General features: G+C 34.4%; 1 protein-coding gene across 1 annotated transcript in view; it reads left to right on the top strand.

The window, feature by feature from the left end:
* Positions 1 to 19,600, top strand: part of LOC149788899 (plexin-A1-like) — a 336,630-nt gene extending 317,030 nt beyond the window's left edge. Inside the window, exons 36-37 of the mRNA XM_089975025.1 lie at positions 7,987 to 8,067; positions 9,335 to 19,600. Of these exons, the coding sequence (XP_089831151.1) occupies positions 7,987 to 8,067; positions 9,335 to 9,469 (216 nt within the window). The 3' untranslated portion in view covers positions 9,470 to 19,600. The remainder of the gene's footprint in view (positions 1 to 7,986; positions 8,068 to 9,334) is intronic.
* The last annotated feature ends 914 nt before the right edge of the window (positions 19,601 to 20,514 follow it).

The raw sequence follows: 20,514 nt of genomic DNA, 5'->3' as shown, positions 1-20,514 counted from the left end.
GTTTTTTTTCAAGTCATAAGTTGTGGGACACCTTTTAAATCATTCGAAAATTACATGTCATAAAATGCACTCCAACTGAAATTTTATTTAAAAAAATATAAAACTGTACTTGAGATAAAACTCGTTAATCCATTGCAGCAACAACTCATCAACACAACCCTTCTCCTGCACATGAACAATCCATTCTTTTGGTACATGAATATGTTTTTTTAGCTTTCTCATACCATGAAAAATTGCTAGAGGCAACACGTCACCTGAAGCAGAAACTGCAAGGACTAAAGTCAGATTTTTTCAAATATGCACCAGTCTAATTCTCACACTTTTGACCCCCATCTTATCGTCAGTACATCCAAGAATGCCATCAAAGTACACTAGAATTTCATCCATGTTAATGATCACATTATCAGTGAAATCATCAGCTTCTCTTCTGACCTTCACAAATTCATCACATGATTTTATTTTCTCCAAACCTTCTGGGCGTCGCTGGGTAACCGATGTCCATGCATGAAGCAATATATTGTGCCACTTTCAAAATTGTTCCATTGTTTTAATTTATTTAAAAAATTCCCATGAATACCGGTGAAAAGGAACCAAAGTTAGCTTCCATATCTCTACCGTCTTTATATATTAAAAAAAATAAATAAGCACACTTAAAAGAATCCATAGTCAGCTTCCAATATCAGCTTGCTTTGCAATAAAATAACATTTGTATTAATATCCTTTAAAAAAAAAAATGGCTTCAGAGTGCCCAAAGTTGACTTCCAAGGTTGGCTTGCTTTGTAATAAAAATAACCTTTGTCTTTGATGTCCTGTTAGACGGTTTGAAGAAGGAGTTTACTGCTCACTTCCAGCTGTGTTTATTCACCACACAGGCTTCTATGTGCTTGGCATCTGTAGAACTGTTACATTTAATACAAATGAACATTGATGTCAGCGGGTAAATAGTAATGATACTTTTGTAAACTGTGCTAATGAAATGATTTTTACTTGCACTCAAGTGAATATGTTTTCAAATAATGATTTTTATTTGTGAGATACTGTGATACTGTAGACCTGGATATGATAGAGTCTTGGTTATTTTGCACCTAACACCGTGTCATGCATGAATGGCAGTTGTCTTCAATATATTGGTTGATTACTTCCCTCTCGTTTGCGAAAATGTCTGCTTCTTTCTCTTCTGGCCTTCATGAATTCATCACATGATTTTATTTTCTCCAAATATTCTGGGTGATGCTGGGTCATCAACATCCATTCAAGAAGCACTGTATTGTGTTGCTTTAAAATTTGTTCCATTGTTTCAATTTATTTTGAGAATTCCCATGAATACCAGTAAAAAGGAACCAATGTTTGCTTCCATATCTTGGCCGTCTTTGTATAGTCAAAAAAGAAAAAAATTTGGCTTCTTTAAAAGAATTCATAGTTGGCTTCTGATGCTGGCTTGCTTTGCAATAAGATAACCTTTGTAGTGATGTCCTTTAAAAATAAAATAACAAAAGTCGGCTTCTGCAGTCAGTTTGATTTGTAATAAAAATAACCTTTTGTCTTTTATGTCCTGTCAGTAGGTTCGAAGAAGGAGTTTACTGCTTGCTGCCAGTTGTGTTTATTCACCACCCAGGCTTCTATTTGCTTGGCATCTGTAGTTATGATTAATACAAAGGAGCATTGATGTCTGTGGGTCAATAGTAATGATACTTTTGTAACCCATGCTGGCAAAAAGATTGTCACTTACACTCAAGTGAAAGTGTGTTCAAATAATGATTTTTATTTGCAAGATACTGTCATACAGTAGACCTGGATATAATTCAGTCTTGATTTTTTTGCACCTAATACTATGTGATGTATGAATGACAGTTGTCTTCAAGATATTGGTTGATTATTTCCTTCTTGTTTGTGATTTTTTTGGATCCAGTTTTCAGTCAGATAACAAATTCAAACCTTCGAGCACAACCACACACAATTTGTTGCTCAATGTTCATGTCAATGAACAAAATGGCATGTGTTATTGGACATAGGCAATACGTTGTACAGTATGGAAGCCTATGCTACATATATGGATTTCATGGATATATTTTATTCTTTAATGCTCTTGTTGAAAAAAAAGGAATAAATGATAACAATATAGGGTTAGTTTCATTCTTTTTATTATCAGATAAGTGTTTTATTTATTTATTTTGTTGCACCTTGCAGTGGGGGGGGAGCACAAATGCAATACAAATTTATTTCATCTCTTACATCTTGGGACATATGACCTAAGTGAAAAAAAGTTTTATCATAAGTTCTGGGACAGGAAGAAGAAAAAATATATTTTATCATGGCCCAGTATAAATTGTAAATACGGTATATGCCAAATTAATGAAAGGTTATCATGCACCTTTATATTGATGAGATTCTGAATGAGTTAGATTTCCACCATTCGATGTCATCACAAGAAGAGCTATGGCCCCTGGATTTTCATCTTCTATGAGCTTTGTTTAGCCAACGGAATATATTATTTTTAAAGCACTGTCAATTAAATTGTGTGGAGCAATTTGAGTGAATGCAAGTAGAGCACAGGATGGATATCCAAGAAATGCTTAAACTTGAATATGTCGCTGTTACCTGTATTTTAGAAAGGAAATATTTATGTGGAGAAGGTTGATAGGTTTCCATAACATGTGGCTGTCAGATAAATAGATATGGTTAAAGTACATGGAAGGCTTTAGCAGAAATGCTTAATTTTAAACTTGTCTGTTTTCAAGCATCAGGTTATTTCTACAGATATTTTTCAGTATTCCTCAAACTAAACAAGGAATCCAGACTCATTTTATGTTTATTCCACAGGAAAGATTAGTGTTGGATAATGTGCCATATTTACAATACATCTAAAGTACAAATCCAGGCAATATAGGTTTACAATACATCTAAAGTACAAATGCAGGCAATCTAGGTTCACAATACATCTAAAGTACAAATCCAGGCAATCTAGGTTTACAATACATCTAAAGTACAAATGCAAGCAATCTAGGTTTACAATACATCTAAAGTACAAATGCAGGCAATCTAGGTTTACAATACATCCAAAGTACAAATGCAGGCTATCTAGGTTTACAATACATCTAAAGTACAAATGCAGGCTATCTAGGTTTACAATACATCTAAAGTACAAGTCCAGGCTATCTGGGGGCCCCGAGAGGCTGAGTGGTCTAAAGCGCTCACCGTTACGGATCACTGCCATCTCACGTCTGTCCGCGTCGGTTCGAGTCTCGGATTCGGCTAATGTGGTTATGTGAGAAAGCTTGCCAGTAGCTTCTCGTGGGCCAGTGGTTCTTTCCGGGGTTTTTCCGGGTTCTTCCTCCACCATTAATACTGGCCGCCATGTATGGCCTATCTTGTGCTGAAAAGTGGCGTTAAACCCTACAACAACAACAACCAGGCTATCTAGGTTTACAATACACCTAAAGTACAAATCCAGGCAATCTAGGCTTACAATACATCTAAAGTACAAATCCAGGCAATCTAGGTTTACAATACATCTAAAGTACAAATCCAGGCAATCTAGGTTTACAATACATCTAAAGTACAAATGCAGGCTATCTAGGTTTACAATACATCTAAAGTACAAATCCAGGCAATCTAGGTTAACAATACATCTAAAGTACAAATCCAGACGATCAAGGTTTACAATGCTTAAGTGTAGATTTGGCTTATTAACATTGACATATCACAAAAGTAACTTTGTACACCTAATGTTTAGATCACTTTAACTTTTTAAAAGTATTCAGAAATGAAAAGAAAAAAGAAAGGAAAAAAATAAATATGCAAAGATGCCTTTTTTCAAGTTTTTGCTTGAAAAGGATGAATGATTATATATTTGATTGTGGAATTAATAAGATAACCAACTGCCCATTTTTTAACCCAGTCAAATATCATCAAACAAAAATAAGTAATATTTAATTGCCTACGGCATACAGTCCTCATTCATTAATGTAAATATCAGGACATAGAAAAATAAATTCTTTTTTCTCAGTACAAATAATTTATGTGATATGTATTGTTTTTCCTGAATGTCATCTCTGGAAAATTGATAGTTGGCAATCATTCTTACACCTTAAATCTCACAAAGATGGCTATTACTAACCTGCAGGACACTTGTGGGAACTAAGACCCCACTAGTATCCAGGACTCATGCCCTGGTACACTAAAAAAACTAAGGCCCCACTGGTTTCCTGGACTCATGCCCTGGTGCATTTGAAAATATTAAGACCCCTCTGGTATCCAGGACTTGCACCCAGGTGCATTTAAAAACTAAGGCCCTAGTGGTTTCCAGGACTTGTGCCCTGTTACATTTGAAAAACCTAAGGTCCCACTGAGATCCAGGACTTGTGCCCTGGTACATTAAAAAAACTAAGGCCCCAGGGTTTCCAGGACTCCTGCACTGGAACATTTGAAAATATTAAGACCCCACTGGTATCCAGGACTTGCACCCGGGTGCATTTAAAAACTAAGGCCCTACTGGTTTCCAGGACTTGTACCCTGTTGCATTTGAAAAATGATATCTTTGTTTGTAGCATCTTGTTGAAAGTTTTTACCTCCTCTGATATTCTAGCATATGATGTAGATTTGGCTGACTTGCACATGATTCCTGCTTGTCTGTATTTTTTTCAGTATCATTTTATACTGAGTCCATGGAATAACCTGAATAATATCACTGTGCTCCAAAAATAGATTATGTAAAGATGAAATAAAGAAAGTGAATTCCAAACTTCGTAGTATATGTAACATTTCCAATGCTTTTGTAGTTTTTTTCTGGTATATTTATATGTCAAGATAGAGTTTCATCCAGGCTTAGGCCCAAGAAATTATGAAAAGTGACATTCCTTATAACTATCGCTCATTAATAATTGTGAGCAATGTTCCTTTTGTGATTTTCTTGAAATGGTGTTTGGTTTGATTTTGTTTGAATTAAAATCGACTAACCATTGATAATACAACAAATAGATTTTATGTAAGTCTTGATTCCGAACACAAGCAGCAATGGCTGTGTTCTGCAATAATTATTGATAATGGCAACATGGAGACAGTCAGTCTCTGTCATGAATACCTTAAGACTTAATGTCTCTGCTGGTCTCCATCAACCTGCACAAATCATGCCTTCACCTCCCAATCTTTCCTCCTCAACTGGATTTGCTTCGATGGAGAGGTGTTACACTTTTGCACTCTGCCATTTGACCTAGCTTGCACAGTCTGAGCTTTTTTGGGAGAAGTTATCATCCACCCATTGTCACTGGGGATCCCAATCCTCCAGTATATTTGATGACTGTTTGATCCCCAGTGACTGGTTACAGTCCATCATACAAGATCTGGCTTGAAATTTTTCCATTGTGACCAGACTACGTCTATTACTGAACTTAGAGAAATTCGAACTGGTTCAATCTCAAAATTTTATATTCATGGGGATGAATTTCCTGACAAAAAAGGGGATTAGTCCATGTCCTGCAGGAAAGAGTAGACAAAGATGCTCAGAGCCCAGACCTTGTGAGCTCTGTTCCTTCTAGCAACATCAAACTCTGCAGCAGACTTGGTTCCTCTAGACAGACTGCACTTGCACCTCCACCAGTGTCTCCTAGCAAACTGAAAACTGCATCATATGACAGATCATATTGCCCAGTTTCTTGTCAGAGACCAAATACATGCCCCCAAACCCAACTCCTTTCTGCTTTGCAGATGCATCATATGGCATTTATCTGGAGCCAGACAGGCCAATTCTTCAGGGTTTATGATTCCCAGAAGAGTATGCCATCCACGTCAACAATTTGGAAATTAGGACAGTGTTCTTATTAGGGCTATGTCCACATGATGGTCTCCTCCAACAACACATTTGTCATAGTAATACCTCAGGTAAATTTGAGGCACATATGTTCCTTCTCGCTGCAGGGAGGTTTTAAACATCTTTGACTGGGAAAAATTGGAAAGGATTACCCCTTGAGTTCACTATATTCTTCACAAAATAGAATAATTTGGTTGACAGTCCATCAAGGAGGGACAGGATGGTCCTCAAGGATCTTGGTGGACTTATTTGCAACAAGGCTAAACAACAATCTTCACATTTATGTTTCCTCAGTCACAGACAAGAGCACTTAGGAAGTGGGATCATCTGTTCACTTCCCACCCTTCAGGATGATCCTACAGGTACTACTGAGCTCATTTTGAGCCTATCTGTGGCCCCAATGATCATGGATCACTGATCTTCTTGACCTGCTGATTGACCAGCCAAGGATATTGCTCCACACGACAAAACAGACCCCATATTCTCACCTTATGCTTGACTCATCTCAAATGATCTATCCACCAGGACAAGGTTTCAAACAAAATTGCCAAGTGCATCGCTCAGGCCAATAGACACCCTACATCCAAGGTCTATGATGCCAAGTAGAGAATCTTTAGCAACTGGTGCAGTAAAGAATGTTCTAATCTTAGAGCACAGTGGCCGTTTTTCTTCTTGTCCTTTGTGAAGATAGACAGTGCTCAGTTTCTAATATCAAGGGTAATAGGGCAGCCCTTTCGAATACACACAAATTTTCAATAGGCCTGACCATTAGTTCAGAATCTCATATTGCTGTTCTGATCAAATATTTTGAGTTACAAAAAATTCGTGGTTCAGACTCTAATGCTGAGATGGAATCTCTCGTGTCTTGTGATTTTAACTGACCTCCTCCCCCTTAAGTCTTTGGTGAAGCGTCGTTCAAAAACCTTGTCCTCAAGATGTTTTATTGCTTTCCTTAGCATCCTTGAGACAAAGCAGTGAGCTTCATGTTCTGTCTATGGAACTTGAACTGTCTGTGGTCCAGTAGCATTTATGAGTCAGTTTCTTTAAAAAAAAACAAGCTTTCCTCAGTAGCTTCACTTCCTTTACAGATCCCAGTCTCAGTTGTATCTGTGCTGGGGATGATCAAAATTTACTTCTATACCCAGTTGGGGCTGTACATTTCTGTTTGACAGCCTCTAAAGGGAGAACAAAGAGTAGGAATTATCGTTTTCTTCCGTTAAAAGTCTTGGCTGATATTTTTGCTTCCACTGTTTAGAGGTGGATTGTCATGACAATTGAAAGAACTTATTAAAGTCCATAAGGTTTGAGCCATTGCTACCTCATGGACCTATCTAACTCATTTGTCTTTGGAGGAAGCCACCTTTCAGTGATCCCACACTACCTTTCTCTCCTCCATCTATCTTTATTCCGATGTGCACCAAAGTAAACACAATTTTTTTGTCTGGGGCCCATAATTGTGGCACAGAAAGTGATCCAAGTGGATACAATCTTACAGTATTGTCCACTTCTACCATTAGGGTTAGTAATTCCTTCTTTTTCTTTTCCAGTTTAGTGGGCCATCAGCCTCCCACTGATCTGGCAAATTCATCTACAAAATAACAGATAACGAATTGCTGATATTAAAATGAGGGGTGGGGGGTGTAGAACTAATTTTAATAATGTAATAGCATATCTATTGCTATTGTCAGATTCCCTCATCCCACTCCACTGTGATCCCCCACAAGTGGTGTATATATGCCCTTGGAAAAGGGTGAGGAATACTGGGCATGTGCCATGTCACAAGGATGATTTCCAAATTATTTCTGGAAAGTTACCTTTTTGGGAGTATGAATTCTCATCATCCATCTGTCCCAGAAAAGAGTAAACTATGCAACAGCATCAGGTAATATTACATGAGAAAAATTAGTTTACCCCTCCCCCAAAGTATCCCACATGTTAGTCCAGAACCAGTTGAAATGAAAATAATTTGAATATTGAATAATTTAAATGTAAATCTTTCTATTTGTTCAAGAAAAGATTGATACTTTTACATGGAAAATTATTTAGTGTTTCAGTGAAATGATAAGCTGCATTCATCCAAGCATACATGTGTAAACTTCTGTATGGATCCAGAATAAGTCAAAATGTTGCCTTTAGTACAATAAGATTAAAGAAAAGACATTTTGCCTTTTTTATTTCAGAAACAAAACCAAGAGTTGGCCTACAGTAAAATGTCAGCATTGTATGAGATCTTCAAAGTCATTGACAACTTTATGGTTGATGTAAGTCAAGTTTTTGTCTTGTTATTTTAGTTCATTTTGATGAATGCTAAAGGTAGGTCACCATGACTCATATTTCATACTTCATTGACTTTCTCAAGTTCTGTTCATGCTAGAATCATCAAACCAGATGATCCTATTTTCTGTTAGTACAATACCCTCACAGCAAGAGAAAGTCAGTTTGACTTAGATATCAGATTTACTGACTTAGAAAACACTGGTCTCTTAGACATATGACTTATTCAACAGAGTATAATACTAGCATGTGTTTGCATATGAACTATGTTAAACAAATCACAAGTCTGTAATATCAGTGCTGCAGATGAATTCCTTGATTTGAAGCATTTACATTATATTCAACGGAATTATCTAAGTAGAGGCCACATGAAGATGAGACTGGTTATATATTCACTGTCACAGTCTGTAGCTTTGCAAAAAACATGTGATATGTTAACCGATTAATTAATTGCAAACTCAGTTTCTTCCACCATTACCCAGAAAACAGATACCATGGGATGCAGGTATGGTGTAGTAATGGTATATTTTTCTGTGTATTATGTAAATAAATGATCAACATTAATTTGCACCTGTTTCATATTGGAGAAAATGAAATAGTTTTATTGATTGTTTCCTTACTTAACAAATGAAAACACAGTGCTGAGCTTAACTGGAGAAATCATTTTTGAGCTCTTACATTATAATATGTAAACTGTCAAATCATATGTGTTGTGAAGCCATGTGACAAAGTTTTGCAAGTTATGCAGATGATTTGCTTCAATAAACTCCTCTCAGAGATAAAGTATTCTCCACAGGGCATTTGTAGCTTGTGTAGGTTCTCATGGGTACATAGTTCATCATGCAGTTTTCCTGAGTTCTTCCTCCACCAGTTATATCTTTTGCTGAAAATCTCATTAAACCCCATAACAACAACAAAAATCTCTCTCACACATGCAAACACACAAACACACACAAATGGTGCAGTCTTTCATTGCTATTAAACATATTAAACATGCATTTGAGTCTTGACACAAACAACAGAAAATTAACTAGTGAATGATTTTTAATAATTACCCAGTAAAATTAATAAAAGTTGTGATGAAAAAGTCAATTTGCATCATGTATATAATCAGATATAATACTTATTTGCTATACATCTTACTGTGAAGGCGATGGTATTAAGTATAGATTTTAAATGCTGATTATTGTCATGATCATCATCATCAGATAATGATTTATCTCACTTAGCATTTATCCTGATCTCTATTTGAAGGTAATTGATGACTTGCAAGAGAGCCCAGAGGCAAGAACTTTACGACTGGCGGACCGTTTGGATGAACTTGTCAGCATAATAAAAGAGAGTGACGAGGAAACAACCTACTCTGATTTTCCTTGTGGTCATGATTAATCCTCATCAGCAGTACATTGACTTGTATGAAGGTTTTGGACTAAATAGGAATTATAACATTACACACACAAACATTTATGTCGCAGTTTTCTAACCCATGATGTTTCTGTGAAGAAAGGGATCACATTAAATTTTGCTTTATTTTCTTAGAAGCTGACTTATGTGCAGTACATATGTAAATGCAAGTCTATAAAAAAATGTAAAGATGATTTTGCCAGGCAGTATATTGTAAAAATATTTTTCATATTGATTAACAATTTCAGAATATCAAAAGTTATTTTTGATAAACATTTTATGTACTAATATTATTATTATAATAGTAGTTGATCACCCAGACGCATACATACACACAACTTGCCATATGTGAGATGCTACATTGAAGAGAGGCACAAATAGTCATTTAAACAATCAATCAGGTATAGTGACTCACTCAGTATTGTTGTATTTAATGTTAAAGTATAAATGATGTTTTGCTTGTTCCAATACATAAACATAAGATATACTTATGTGTGTGTGTTGATAAATACAGTACAGATATACACATGTTTGCTTCCTCCCATTTTTCTTGACTGTGAAGCATAAGTAAGACTTTTCTGTCATCGGCCTCAGTTTTTCTCTGACACCATTTTGTTTACAGTGTTGATACTTCATGTGTGTATTTATATTGGAGGGTATTGCCTTCCACAGACAAATATAGGTCAAAGTGACCCAATTAAAATATGCTCTAGTGGTTATATTGTTACTTTTAGTCGGGTTTCACTGACACTGGTCTATTTACAGTATTGAATGTAGAAAGATCTGTTTGGAGAGTACTACCACAAGCAAAGGTAGGTTACAGTAATCTACTTTTAATGCTCCATTGATTACATTTTTTTTTAATTTAACAGTCTTGAGCAAATCTGAGTGCCAAATCAGGAATTTTAAGTTCACTATAAACTTTGGAACTCTCTTCTCCATATGAATCCTATCTGTGAAAGTAAGCATTATATGCTTCTAGTCTTGGTTCATCTCCTCTCCTCTCATTTATTATATTTGCAAATGAATATGATAAACTACTGATTAATGCTAGATTCTTTAGTTATCTTAGACATACTTGCAATGTTCTGTTGAATAGACTTTTGAAATGAATTGATACAATACCATAATTCCTAACTCTTTCTCAAATAGGATTTCCATACATCTATTGCTTTTAAAAAAATTCTACCCACATTACTTGATTTCAGCGCAAAGAGGCCTGTGTGTCACTTAATCGTCAGAATTTGATAAATTATCAAAAATCACTGTTGCCTGCATTGATATCAGAGCCTATGTATGACTTATTGAAGCCTTCATAAATATAGTTCTAATCGTCGAAACTCAAGAAAGTGTGAACAAAATCCATGGCAACCATTTTGAAAAGTGGAGAATATGACCTATATACTTTAAAAAGCAGGGGCCCAGAGTGGTTGAGTGATCTAAAGCACTCACCATTATGGATCACTGCCATCTCACCTCTGCTGCGTGAGTTCGAGTCACAGGCTTGGCTAACATTGGTATGTGAGAAACCTGCCTAAATGCCTAAATGCCTGTAATATTTTATATATAGGGGGTTTTCCCCAATGGCGGTGCCAAGATAACTATCTCAGAATGACAAATTTACTGAAGGCATCAAAACATGCTTCCATGTGAATGGTGCACAGGCATCCAAGATGCACTTAATTGTGAATCGTATAGAGTCATCCAATAGCGTTTCTATAAGGATGTGGTACAGGCATCCAGCGTTTCTTTGAGGATGTGGTACAGACATCCAATAGCATTTCTGTGAGAATGTGGTACAGGCATCCAATAGCGTTTCTGTGAGGATGTGGTACAGGCATCCAGTAGCATTTCTTTGAGGATGTGGTATTGGCATCCAATAGTGTTTCTGTGAGGATGTGGTACAGGCATCAAAATAGTGTTTCTGTGAGGATATGGTACAGGCATCCAGTAGTGTTTCTTTGAGGTTGTGGTACAGGCATCCAATAGTGTTTCTGTGAGGATGTGGTACCGGCATCCAGTAGCGTTTCTTTGAGGTTGTGGTACATGCATCCAATAGCGTTTCTGTGAGTATGTGGTACAGGCCTCCAATAGCATTTCTGTGTTGACGTGGTACAGGCATCCAATAGCATTTCTTTGAGAATGTGGTACAGGCATCCGATAGCAATTTCTTTGACAGTGTGGTACAGGCATCAAAAAGCTCTTATACAAGGTAAAGGGTAAAATGTATGCAAATTTTTCTTTTACATACAGAGGATATTTTTCCTGGAAGTATATCTTTGTTGATACTTAATTACATGCTTATTATATAGTCATCACCTTGAAAAGAACTCTAAAATTATCACACTTGATAAATATTTGTATATATTTCTTATTGGTATAGTCAAGCTACACTTTTTATAGATAATTTGCCAGTATCAGAATTCATGATTTTTTTCCTTGTGCCTCTGACGTGTGTCAGTTGTCACATCATATCTCATGGATTGCAGATTGTGCCCACTTTTAATGAGGTCTCTGACAGAGACTCTTTGTAAGCTGTGAATTTTTTAATTTATGCCAGAGATAAAAGAATGAACAAAATGATAATGTCTGCAAACATATTGGAATATATTTTGTAGGGTCGTAATACATGATGATTATCACAACTGTCAGGTAACTGAAAATATGGCCTTGCTTCTCTTTGCAAAAGCTACAAATAAAAACCGCCCTGAATAAATATGGTCTTGTGCAGTGTCAAAATTTTGTTTCATTTATCTCTCTCTCGCATGCACACACACACACACACACACACACGCTCGCATGCATTAACAAAAATGTGGTTTTAGTTCTTTATTTTTTGTATTGCAATTTGATAATGAGATTATTGTTGCTTTAACAATACATGCTTAATTTCTTCACAATGTGGACTCGTATCATTGAGTAAAATTTGCTAATAAATAATACCCATAACTAATAAATGTTCATACCATCCAGAAACATCCCTAAGATGTGCAGGACCCAAGGCAGCAAGCAATGAGCATGGTCGCAAGCAAAAAAATTGCATTGGGGCATTGATTTCCATCAGCAGCGTGGGGTGCCTGAAAGCGCAAGGCCAAAGGCAGTTGCCTCATTTGCCTTGCCCTAGGGCCTGGCCTGAAACCATCTTAATCATTTTACCAACACTGCACAACATAACAGCCACATATGCTGTAAATGCAGATGAGCTTGCACACTGAGACATTATCCTCTCTCTTGTTCACTAATAACAACAAAAAAGTTTTTGAGTACTTTTATTTTTTATTGTAAGTTGGTTCTTGAGTTGAGAGCAGAATGAGACAAAATATGTTTACTTTGTATCTTTGTACCATTATGTACTTTTTACATATAATTTTTCGTACACAAATTAATAATTGTTTTTTGTGCATGATACATTACATAAAATACAGTAGGTTTTATAGTCCGGAGATATTATAGTGTTTGAGTTGGCATTATCGGTCTTAAATAAGGATAAGGTATAAAAAAGTAATTGCTAACAATGGTGGAAGTTTATAAGTATATATTCGTCTTTCATAATTAATTCAATTATAGTATATATCAAATGAAGCTTTAGTGAAAACTTAACTGTGTAGTAATATTCATATTTAACAATGTATTTAACATTTCAAATACATACACAAAAATAGAGAAAACTAGCCTGAAGTTTATGTCCTTGCACTAAGGACTTCATCAGCAGACTGATGTGATCTCAACTGACTTTCAACATCGCTTGATGGAAGATATCTGAGATTATTAATCTTTTCCCTACTCTACATATAAGGCTTAATTAGAACAAAATATCTCAAAGTAAAATTTTGCATTTAGATACTGTTTACAACAAAAATATCTCAAAGTATTTGTTTTTGCATCGCATACTGTTTAGAACAAAAATATCTCCAAGTATTCTATTTACATTTGGCATTATATGCCATTTAGAACAAACATTATTTCACCGAAAATAATGCAATCCATCTGTTATAACAACACTTAGAAAAACAAGGGTCATGAGGAAGTTTGAAAAGGCTTCTTTCTTTGTCCCCACTTTTGTGGCTTTTAATTACTATTTAATGAAAGATATATGTGATGATTAATCTTTTCCCTGCTACACATTTAAGGTTTAAGTAGAATAAAATATCTGAAAGTATTTCTTTTTCATTAGATAATGTTTAGAACAAAAATATCACAAAGTGTGTTCTTGCATTAGATAAGTTTAGAACAAAAGTATCTCGGAGTATTTTTTCAATAGATACTATTTAGAACAAAAATATCACAAAGTATTTTATTTAAATTTGGCATTATATACTCTTTCGAACAAAAATGATTTCACTGAAAATAATGCCAATCCATCTGTCACAACAACACTTAGAAAAACAGAGGTCGTGAGGGACTTTTAAAATGCTTCTTTCTTTGTCCCTATTTTTGTTCTTGTTTGGTTAGTAAGATGTTGTTGACAATCTGACAAGCATCATGCATTGACAATTTATTTTTCTTATTTCAGAACCTAGAAGCATTCATGCATCTACTTGCATTAGCATTTAGCCTGTCTTAATTTTTATTTTGTCAGTTATACTTCTTGTTTTAGTTTGTTTTTATTAACAATTTTAACAAAATATAAGGTCACAGCCCTATAATGTATATTTTATTTAAGTGGAGTCCCTTGTCTTATAATCAAATACATGTGTTTGCATGATTTATGTACTTTTATAATGACTTTTATATTTGTCATTGGTTTCCATATGTTAAGGATAAGTAAAGGCATTTTAGTTTTCAGGAAAGTCTGGGATTTTTGTACCCTGGGTCATGGAAGTTTTAATAAGGACAGGCATTGAAGGAATAATGTTGTGTAATGCCATATTTGCTACAATGCAAGATGTTGGAATAAGACTTTTGTACTTAATTCAGTTGTGTGTTCTTAAGAAACAGAGAGAAGCATTGTACTATTTTTAATGATGAAGACTGATGCAGAATGCATGAACTGAAAAGTTCTTTGTTCAAACAATTACTGGTAGGGTGTTCTTAACCATATTTTTTACTAGAGGTTGCTCATTGTAGTCCAGTATTTCAGTTAGATGTATAGTACTAAACTATTTTTGTAACTTTTAAAATTATTAATACACATTTACATGCATGTTGTATTTGATGCAAAACAGCTTAGCCTTTGGAAAACTGTTTTGTAAAACTTTTTTGAACTTTTTAAGTTTGCAAGATTCTTATTTTTACTTTTTTTTTTGGTGCCAGATCCATCATTAAATTTCTCATTAGGATTAAGGTACATTTTCTCAAAATAGTCTCTTTGTGATTGCTTGTTAGAAACAGTCTCTTTTTGATGGATTATTCAAAACAGTGTGTTTTATGATGGCTTGTTAAAAACAGTCTCTTTGTGATTGCTTGTTAAAAACAGTCTCTTTGTGATGGATTATTCAAAACAGTGTGTTTATGATGGCTTGTTTAAAACAGTATGTTTTATGAGGGCATGTTTAAAAAAGTCTATGTTTATGATGGCTTGTTTAAATCAGTCTATGTTTATGATGGCTTGTTTAAATCAGTCTATGTCTATGATGGCTTGTTTAAAACAGTCTATGTTTATGATGGCTTGTTTAAATCAGTCTATGTCTATGATGGCTTGTTTAAATCAGTTAATGTTTATGATGGCTTGTTTAAATCAGTCTATGTTTATGATGGCTTGTTTAAAACAGTCTCTTTTTGATGGATTATTCAAAACAGTTTGTTTTATGATGGCTTGTTTAAAACAGTCTATGTTTATGATGAGTTTTTCAGAACAGTATGTTTATGATGTATGGTTTAAAGCAGTTAATGTTTATGATGGATTGTTCTATACAGTCTATGGTGATGATGTATTGTTCAAAACAGTCATTGTTTTATGATTATTCAAAGGGTATTGTTATTGTGATTGCTTGTGAACATAACTGTATATAGTTATACTGCTAATGAGGATTTGTTTGAAATATATTTTTATTCAAGAATATTTCATGTATGTACATTTCTTATTTTTTCACCTTAAAGAAATATGACCACCAGAATTTTATCTCTAAAATGGCATTCTTCATTTAAGAAGGGATAGAATGTAAATGCTGGTTTTTGCAAATTAAGTTTTGAAGCCAAATCGATACACATACATCATTAACTTCTAACTATAAAGTTTGGATTGTATTATTGGAAAATTGAGAGTAATACAGCTGACAGTTTCTATGAAATTTCTTATGGAGTTAATGTGGCTCACATTTTTCAGGATTTTACTGGAGGAAATTTTAAGTTTATCCAAATGAAATTCAACTGAAATGTTTTCATTACCTTTGTGCCTTTTGTTCACATTAACATCGGGCTCCTTTGCCCCATTTAATTGAATTTATTTTTGTAAGGAATGAATATGTCTTCAACAACATGTACAGCGGATGTGTCATCACAATCTGTAAATGTAATTTAATCGCATTTAAATGTTATACATTATTTTTGTATGTTATTCCAAATGATGATAATTAGCATTTTGTACAAAATAATGTCTTTCAGTTAATTAACCCTAATTGACAGTTTGACTGAAATCAGTCTTAGTGGCAAATCTGATATCATTTATCTGTACATTAAATAATATGTGTATTCAATATTCTTTTTAATATTCAGTCCCAATAAGACACTTGCCTGTTTTAATGGTTCATTTTGGTGTTCCAAAATTAACAGGAGTTACTGTATATTTCGTTGGAATTTTTGATAACATTCCTTGCCACATCAACAGTGCTTGTTTGTAGGTATGTTTCTAATTTTTACATAAGACATAAAGACTTGTATAATGATGCTAGACCAATACAAAGGCAAATGGTTTCATGTCTCATTATTGCTACATCATTTTGCATTACCGAGGAACAGCCTTATTCAGTTCAAATCTTAAAACATTGTCTTGAATTGATTATCCTGAACATTTTCTTGAATTGATTATCCTGAAAGTAGAATCTGTAAAACACGTGCCTACATAGCATGTAGATCTGTTTATCCTGTATTCAGCTTCCATTTTTTAGCCATTATACTTGTAAACCTTGTGCATCATGGGAAAGTTTCATCTTTTGCAGCTGAGTCTTTCAGAGTTACAATAAACTGTTAAAGTGTAAATGATAATATTAATTTTTTCCTGTCTAAATTATCAAAATGTCTACATCAAAAACCATGTTGGACACTTATAGCCAGTAGAAAACATTTCCACAGGGTCCAGATTTAACTTTTACCAGTGATAATAACTATCATTGATTCTCATTCATTATTCATTATACCCCTCTCTTTGGAGGTGGAGGTGTTGTTGTTGTTGTAGGGTTTAATGCCATTTTTCAGCACACGATAGGCTTTACATGGCGGCCAGTATTAATGGTGGAGGAAGAACCCGTGAAAACCCTGGAAAGAACCATGTGTAAGTATATATATATATATATATATTGCAATTGTTCACAACCCCCTAACTGGAGTCCCCAAACTAGGAAAGAAAAGGAATAAAGGAATCTTACTGGATATGTCGCCTTAAAACACTGAAACTAAGCAGTTTAAACCAAGAAGACTAGAAAAAGACAACTATGCACAAAAAAAATTATCTTTTGCAGCTGAAACATTTTCTTTTAATTAATTCTCTAAATTTGCTTAATAGCCTATGACTACTGTCACAATGAAATATCCAGGATATAATTTGTGCTTACATAAATTTACATAAAATTACAGATGTCATTATGGCTCAATTTCTGGGTCAGCAACAAGCTGAAATAAGCTAGTTGAAACATAACAAAGTTAAAAGGTTTAATTCTGCAGAAACAGCCATGAAAGTTTTGCAAACATAAACTGTTTTTTTTGGTTTCCATTGTTGTCTTTTCTATGTTTTGTATTTGCCTTTGATAAAGACTCATTAAAGAGTCAAAAGTGCTCAGGCTAGCTAGATACTAGTTTTGCACTGTTCATTGTCATTTATTGTATTTATCTTAATAAATCCCTGATATATGTGATACTTTGCTGGATCCAGTGCACTTGAAAGTATTTTTATTACCATGTGATTTATATTCTTTATATATATATATATATATATATATATATATATATATATATATATATATATATATATATATATATATATATATATATATATATATAGTTAGTAAACATCTTCCATCCATCCCTCCATCATGCAATCTCATTAGCACAACTAGTCTTAGTGTTTTTAATGGATTGACATGAATTTGGTAAAGATCATGGTAATCGCCTCAAGCTGACAAGTCATTTTGCTCATGCAACTTTTTTGGGAGAGTTTTGCCCATTTTGTCTTGCAGCAGGATCTAATTCAGTCTTGTTATTGCAACTAGTCGCGGTTTTTGATGGATTACCATGAAACTTAGTATAATGGGCATCACTTGAAATGGTGCATATTTCACTTTCCTCCAGCAATTTTTGTCACTGCCCATTTATCCCACTGTAGTGTACAATGCATTCTCATTAGTGCAATTAGTCCCACATGTTTGATAGATAGTCATGAAACGTAATAAATATTTTTTTTTATCTGAAGATGCAAATAGTGAAATATTTTGTTTTTCTTAAATGCTTGTCCTTGTTATCCATTTGTAAATACACAATTTCTTTAGTACAACTAGTCCTGTGGTTTTGATGGATTGGCTTTCCTGTGACAAGTCATGTTGCACTTTGATTTTGCCTTTGTGTAACATGACTTGTCTGGGTGAAAAATCTTCATATCTTTCCCAAATAAGGGTAATAAACATATATTATGCTGAACATCAGAAAATATGTCAATCATTTTGCTCACGATCTTCATAAGAATTAGGTGCTTTATTTTCCCATAGACTAATATCCATTATGAGCTAGGGGTGTGGTGCAGGGGGAGGTAGGGTATATTCATATAAGAACTTTATTGAAAATTCATAAGTTTCAAATACAAGTGACCTGCCCAACCAAAGAGCCAGAATTTACAAAAGTGGAAAGTATACGGTTATTACTGTAACAATTATTAATGGAATATAATTAATTTTGTACAGGTGTTTAAAAGTGTTACTTTTGTAAAAATGTGTTTTGTGACGTTAAGTTTTTAGCTATTATTATCCTAAATAGTTTGCATACCAATGTCATCTGTTCATATGTGCTACATTTCTCCTTTTACTGCTTAACATGTTTTAAGAAGTCATCTAAGTTTTATGGGTTCCAAAGCTTGATTAGGGTTGGAAGGTTTTGATCAAATTAAGTTAGTTCTTGAGGTGCTGTTCACAATGTTCAGTACTTTTGTATTTTTAAGTTGTCCTAGGCATAGGGCAAGATGTTTTAGGGTATTTTAATTCATCCTTTGTCCATCATGTATTGTATATCATTCATTTTGCCTTAGAAACAGATTTTTAAAAGTTTGTTATATGGGCTTATCTAATCAAGCTCATGTATAAATTGTATTATAGATAACATAAGAGCTTTAAATGAAGAAAACTTCCCGAGTGGTCATGATTAATTGGTTGATAAACAATAAGCTAAACATGCTAGGACTAAATTTATGAAGAGAGTTTGACCGTACTTCATTAATGGCTTATACTGAATCATAAATGTCTCAGATGAGTTTGATTACGAGTCCTTCTTTACATCTTAATAAGATTACCTAGGATGTAATTGGTCCCGTTTGTTACCACTCTGGAGACTTGAACAGATTTTGATAATATTAGCTAATATTAAAGGATCCCTGTTAGGTTTCATCATGATCATCCACACAATCAAATAAAAAAATTTGGGTTGCGTTTGATCAGCATCACATGGAAACCATTATACACCCAAACCATGGAAAGCAGTTAATAAGTTTCCAATACTCTTGTACAGTTGTGTGGAACAAGCTTCCACTGCCAGTAAAACCTGCAGAAAATATTACAGATTAAGAAAAGGATATTATGTTCCTGAGACTTTAATACAGTTTAGTTGTTATATTTAATAAAGACATGCTCACCTAAACAGCAATTGCTAATATCGTTTGTATGATGTACATTGTTTTACTCTTTCCTTACGAGGGCCACATAGTTCTTAACTAAATGGTCATCCTATATCTTGCCTATAAATAAAGTATTATTTTCATTATTCTTCTTTGTATTGTTATTATTATCACTTTGGATGATAATATAGGAGTATTGTTTTCTTAAATTACAAAATCAATATAAAAAGCTAAAACACAACAACAGAGCCATGATGAAGGTCATGTTCCCATCAAAATTCGTAAACAACGCGCTTCTAGAAGATTCCTAATTTCTAACTAAATAGACCTTGAACTGAACATCTATAAACATGCTATAAACATGTCTACCTCCAGGTAATAATGATATCAATATATAATCCAAAGACAAACATAAATGAAACTTGGATATCTTACTCAATAAATTGGTCAGAGGTTAAGCAATAGGGGAAACATTGATTGGAGCAAACCTTCTGATAATATCCAACCATGCCCTAAAATTGCACCAGTTGCTTCTCGCTGATAGGCACAGGGAATTCTAACATAGCCTGACCTTAACTTGTAGAGGTTTAATTTATATTCCACAATATGTCCTACATATATAACAGTAGTGAATAGGGATACCCTAGCGTAAATGGGACTTATCATTAAAAACACCCCTGGGACACTCTAGGGTCAATGGAAAATTTAACATTACGGAAACCCCTGGGATACTCTAGCGTGAAGGGGAATTTAACACGGGAATAAATCGTGGGACTGTTGAGCGTCAAGGGGAATTGAACAGGGTGGGACTGTCTAGCGTCAAGGGAAATTGAACAGGGTGGGACTGTCTAGCGTTAAGGGGAATTGAACATGGGAATAGAGTGTGGGTCTGTTGAGTGTCAAGGGGTGATGGAACAGGGTCGGGACCCTATTTTAATAAGGTCCCAACCTGATGGGTCTATGGAAAGGGAACAGGCAAAAATTAAAACAGGGAGGGGTCTCTATTTTTTTTATAAAAAAATAAAAAAATAAAAAATACAAAAGGGTAGGCAATTGAAAG

This window comes from Sinohyriopsis cumingii, chromosome 11 (assembly GCF_028554795.1).
Source record: "Sinohyriopsis cumingii isolate HCF-2022 chromosome 11, ASM2855479v2, whole genome shotgun sequence".
NCBI lineage: Eukaryota > Metazoa > Mollusca > Bivalvia > Unionida > Unionidae > Sinohyriopsis > Sinohyriopsis cumingii.
The sequence above is the reverse complement of the archived record's forward strand: the minus strand, read 5'-3'. Positions and strand labels throughout refer to the sequence as shown.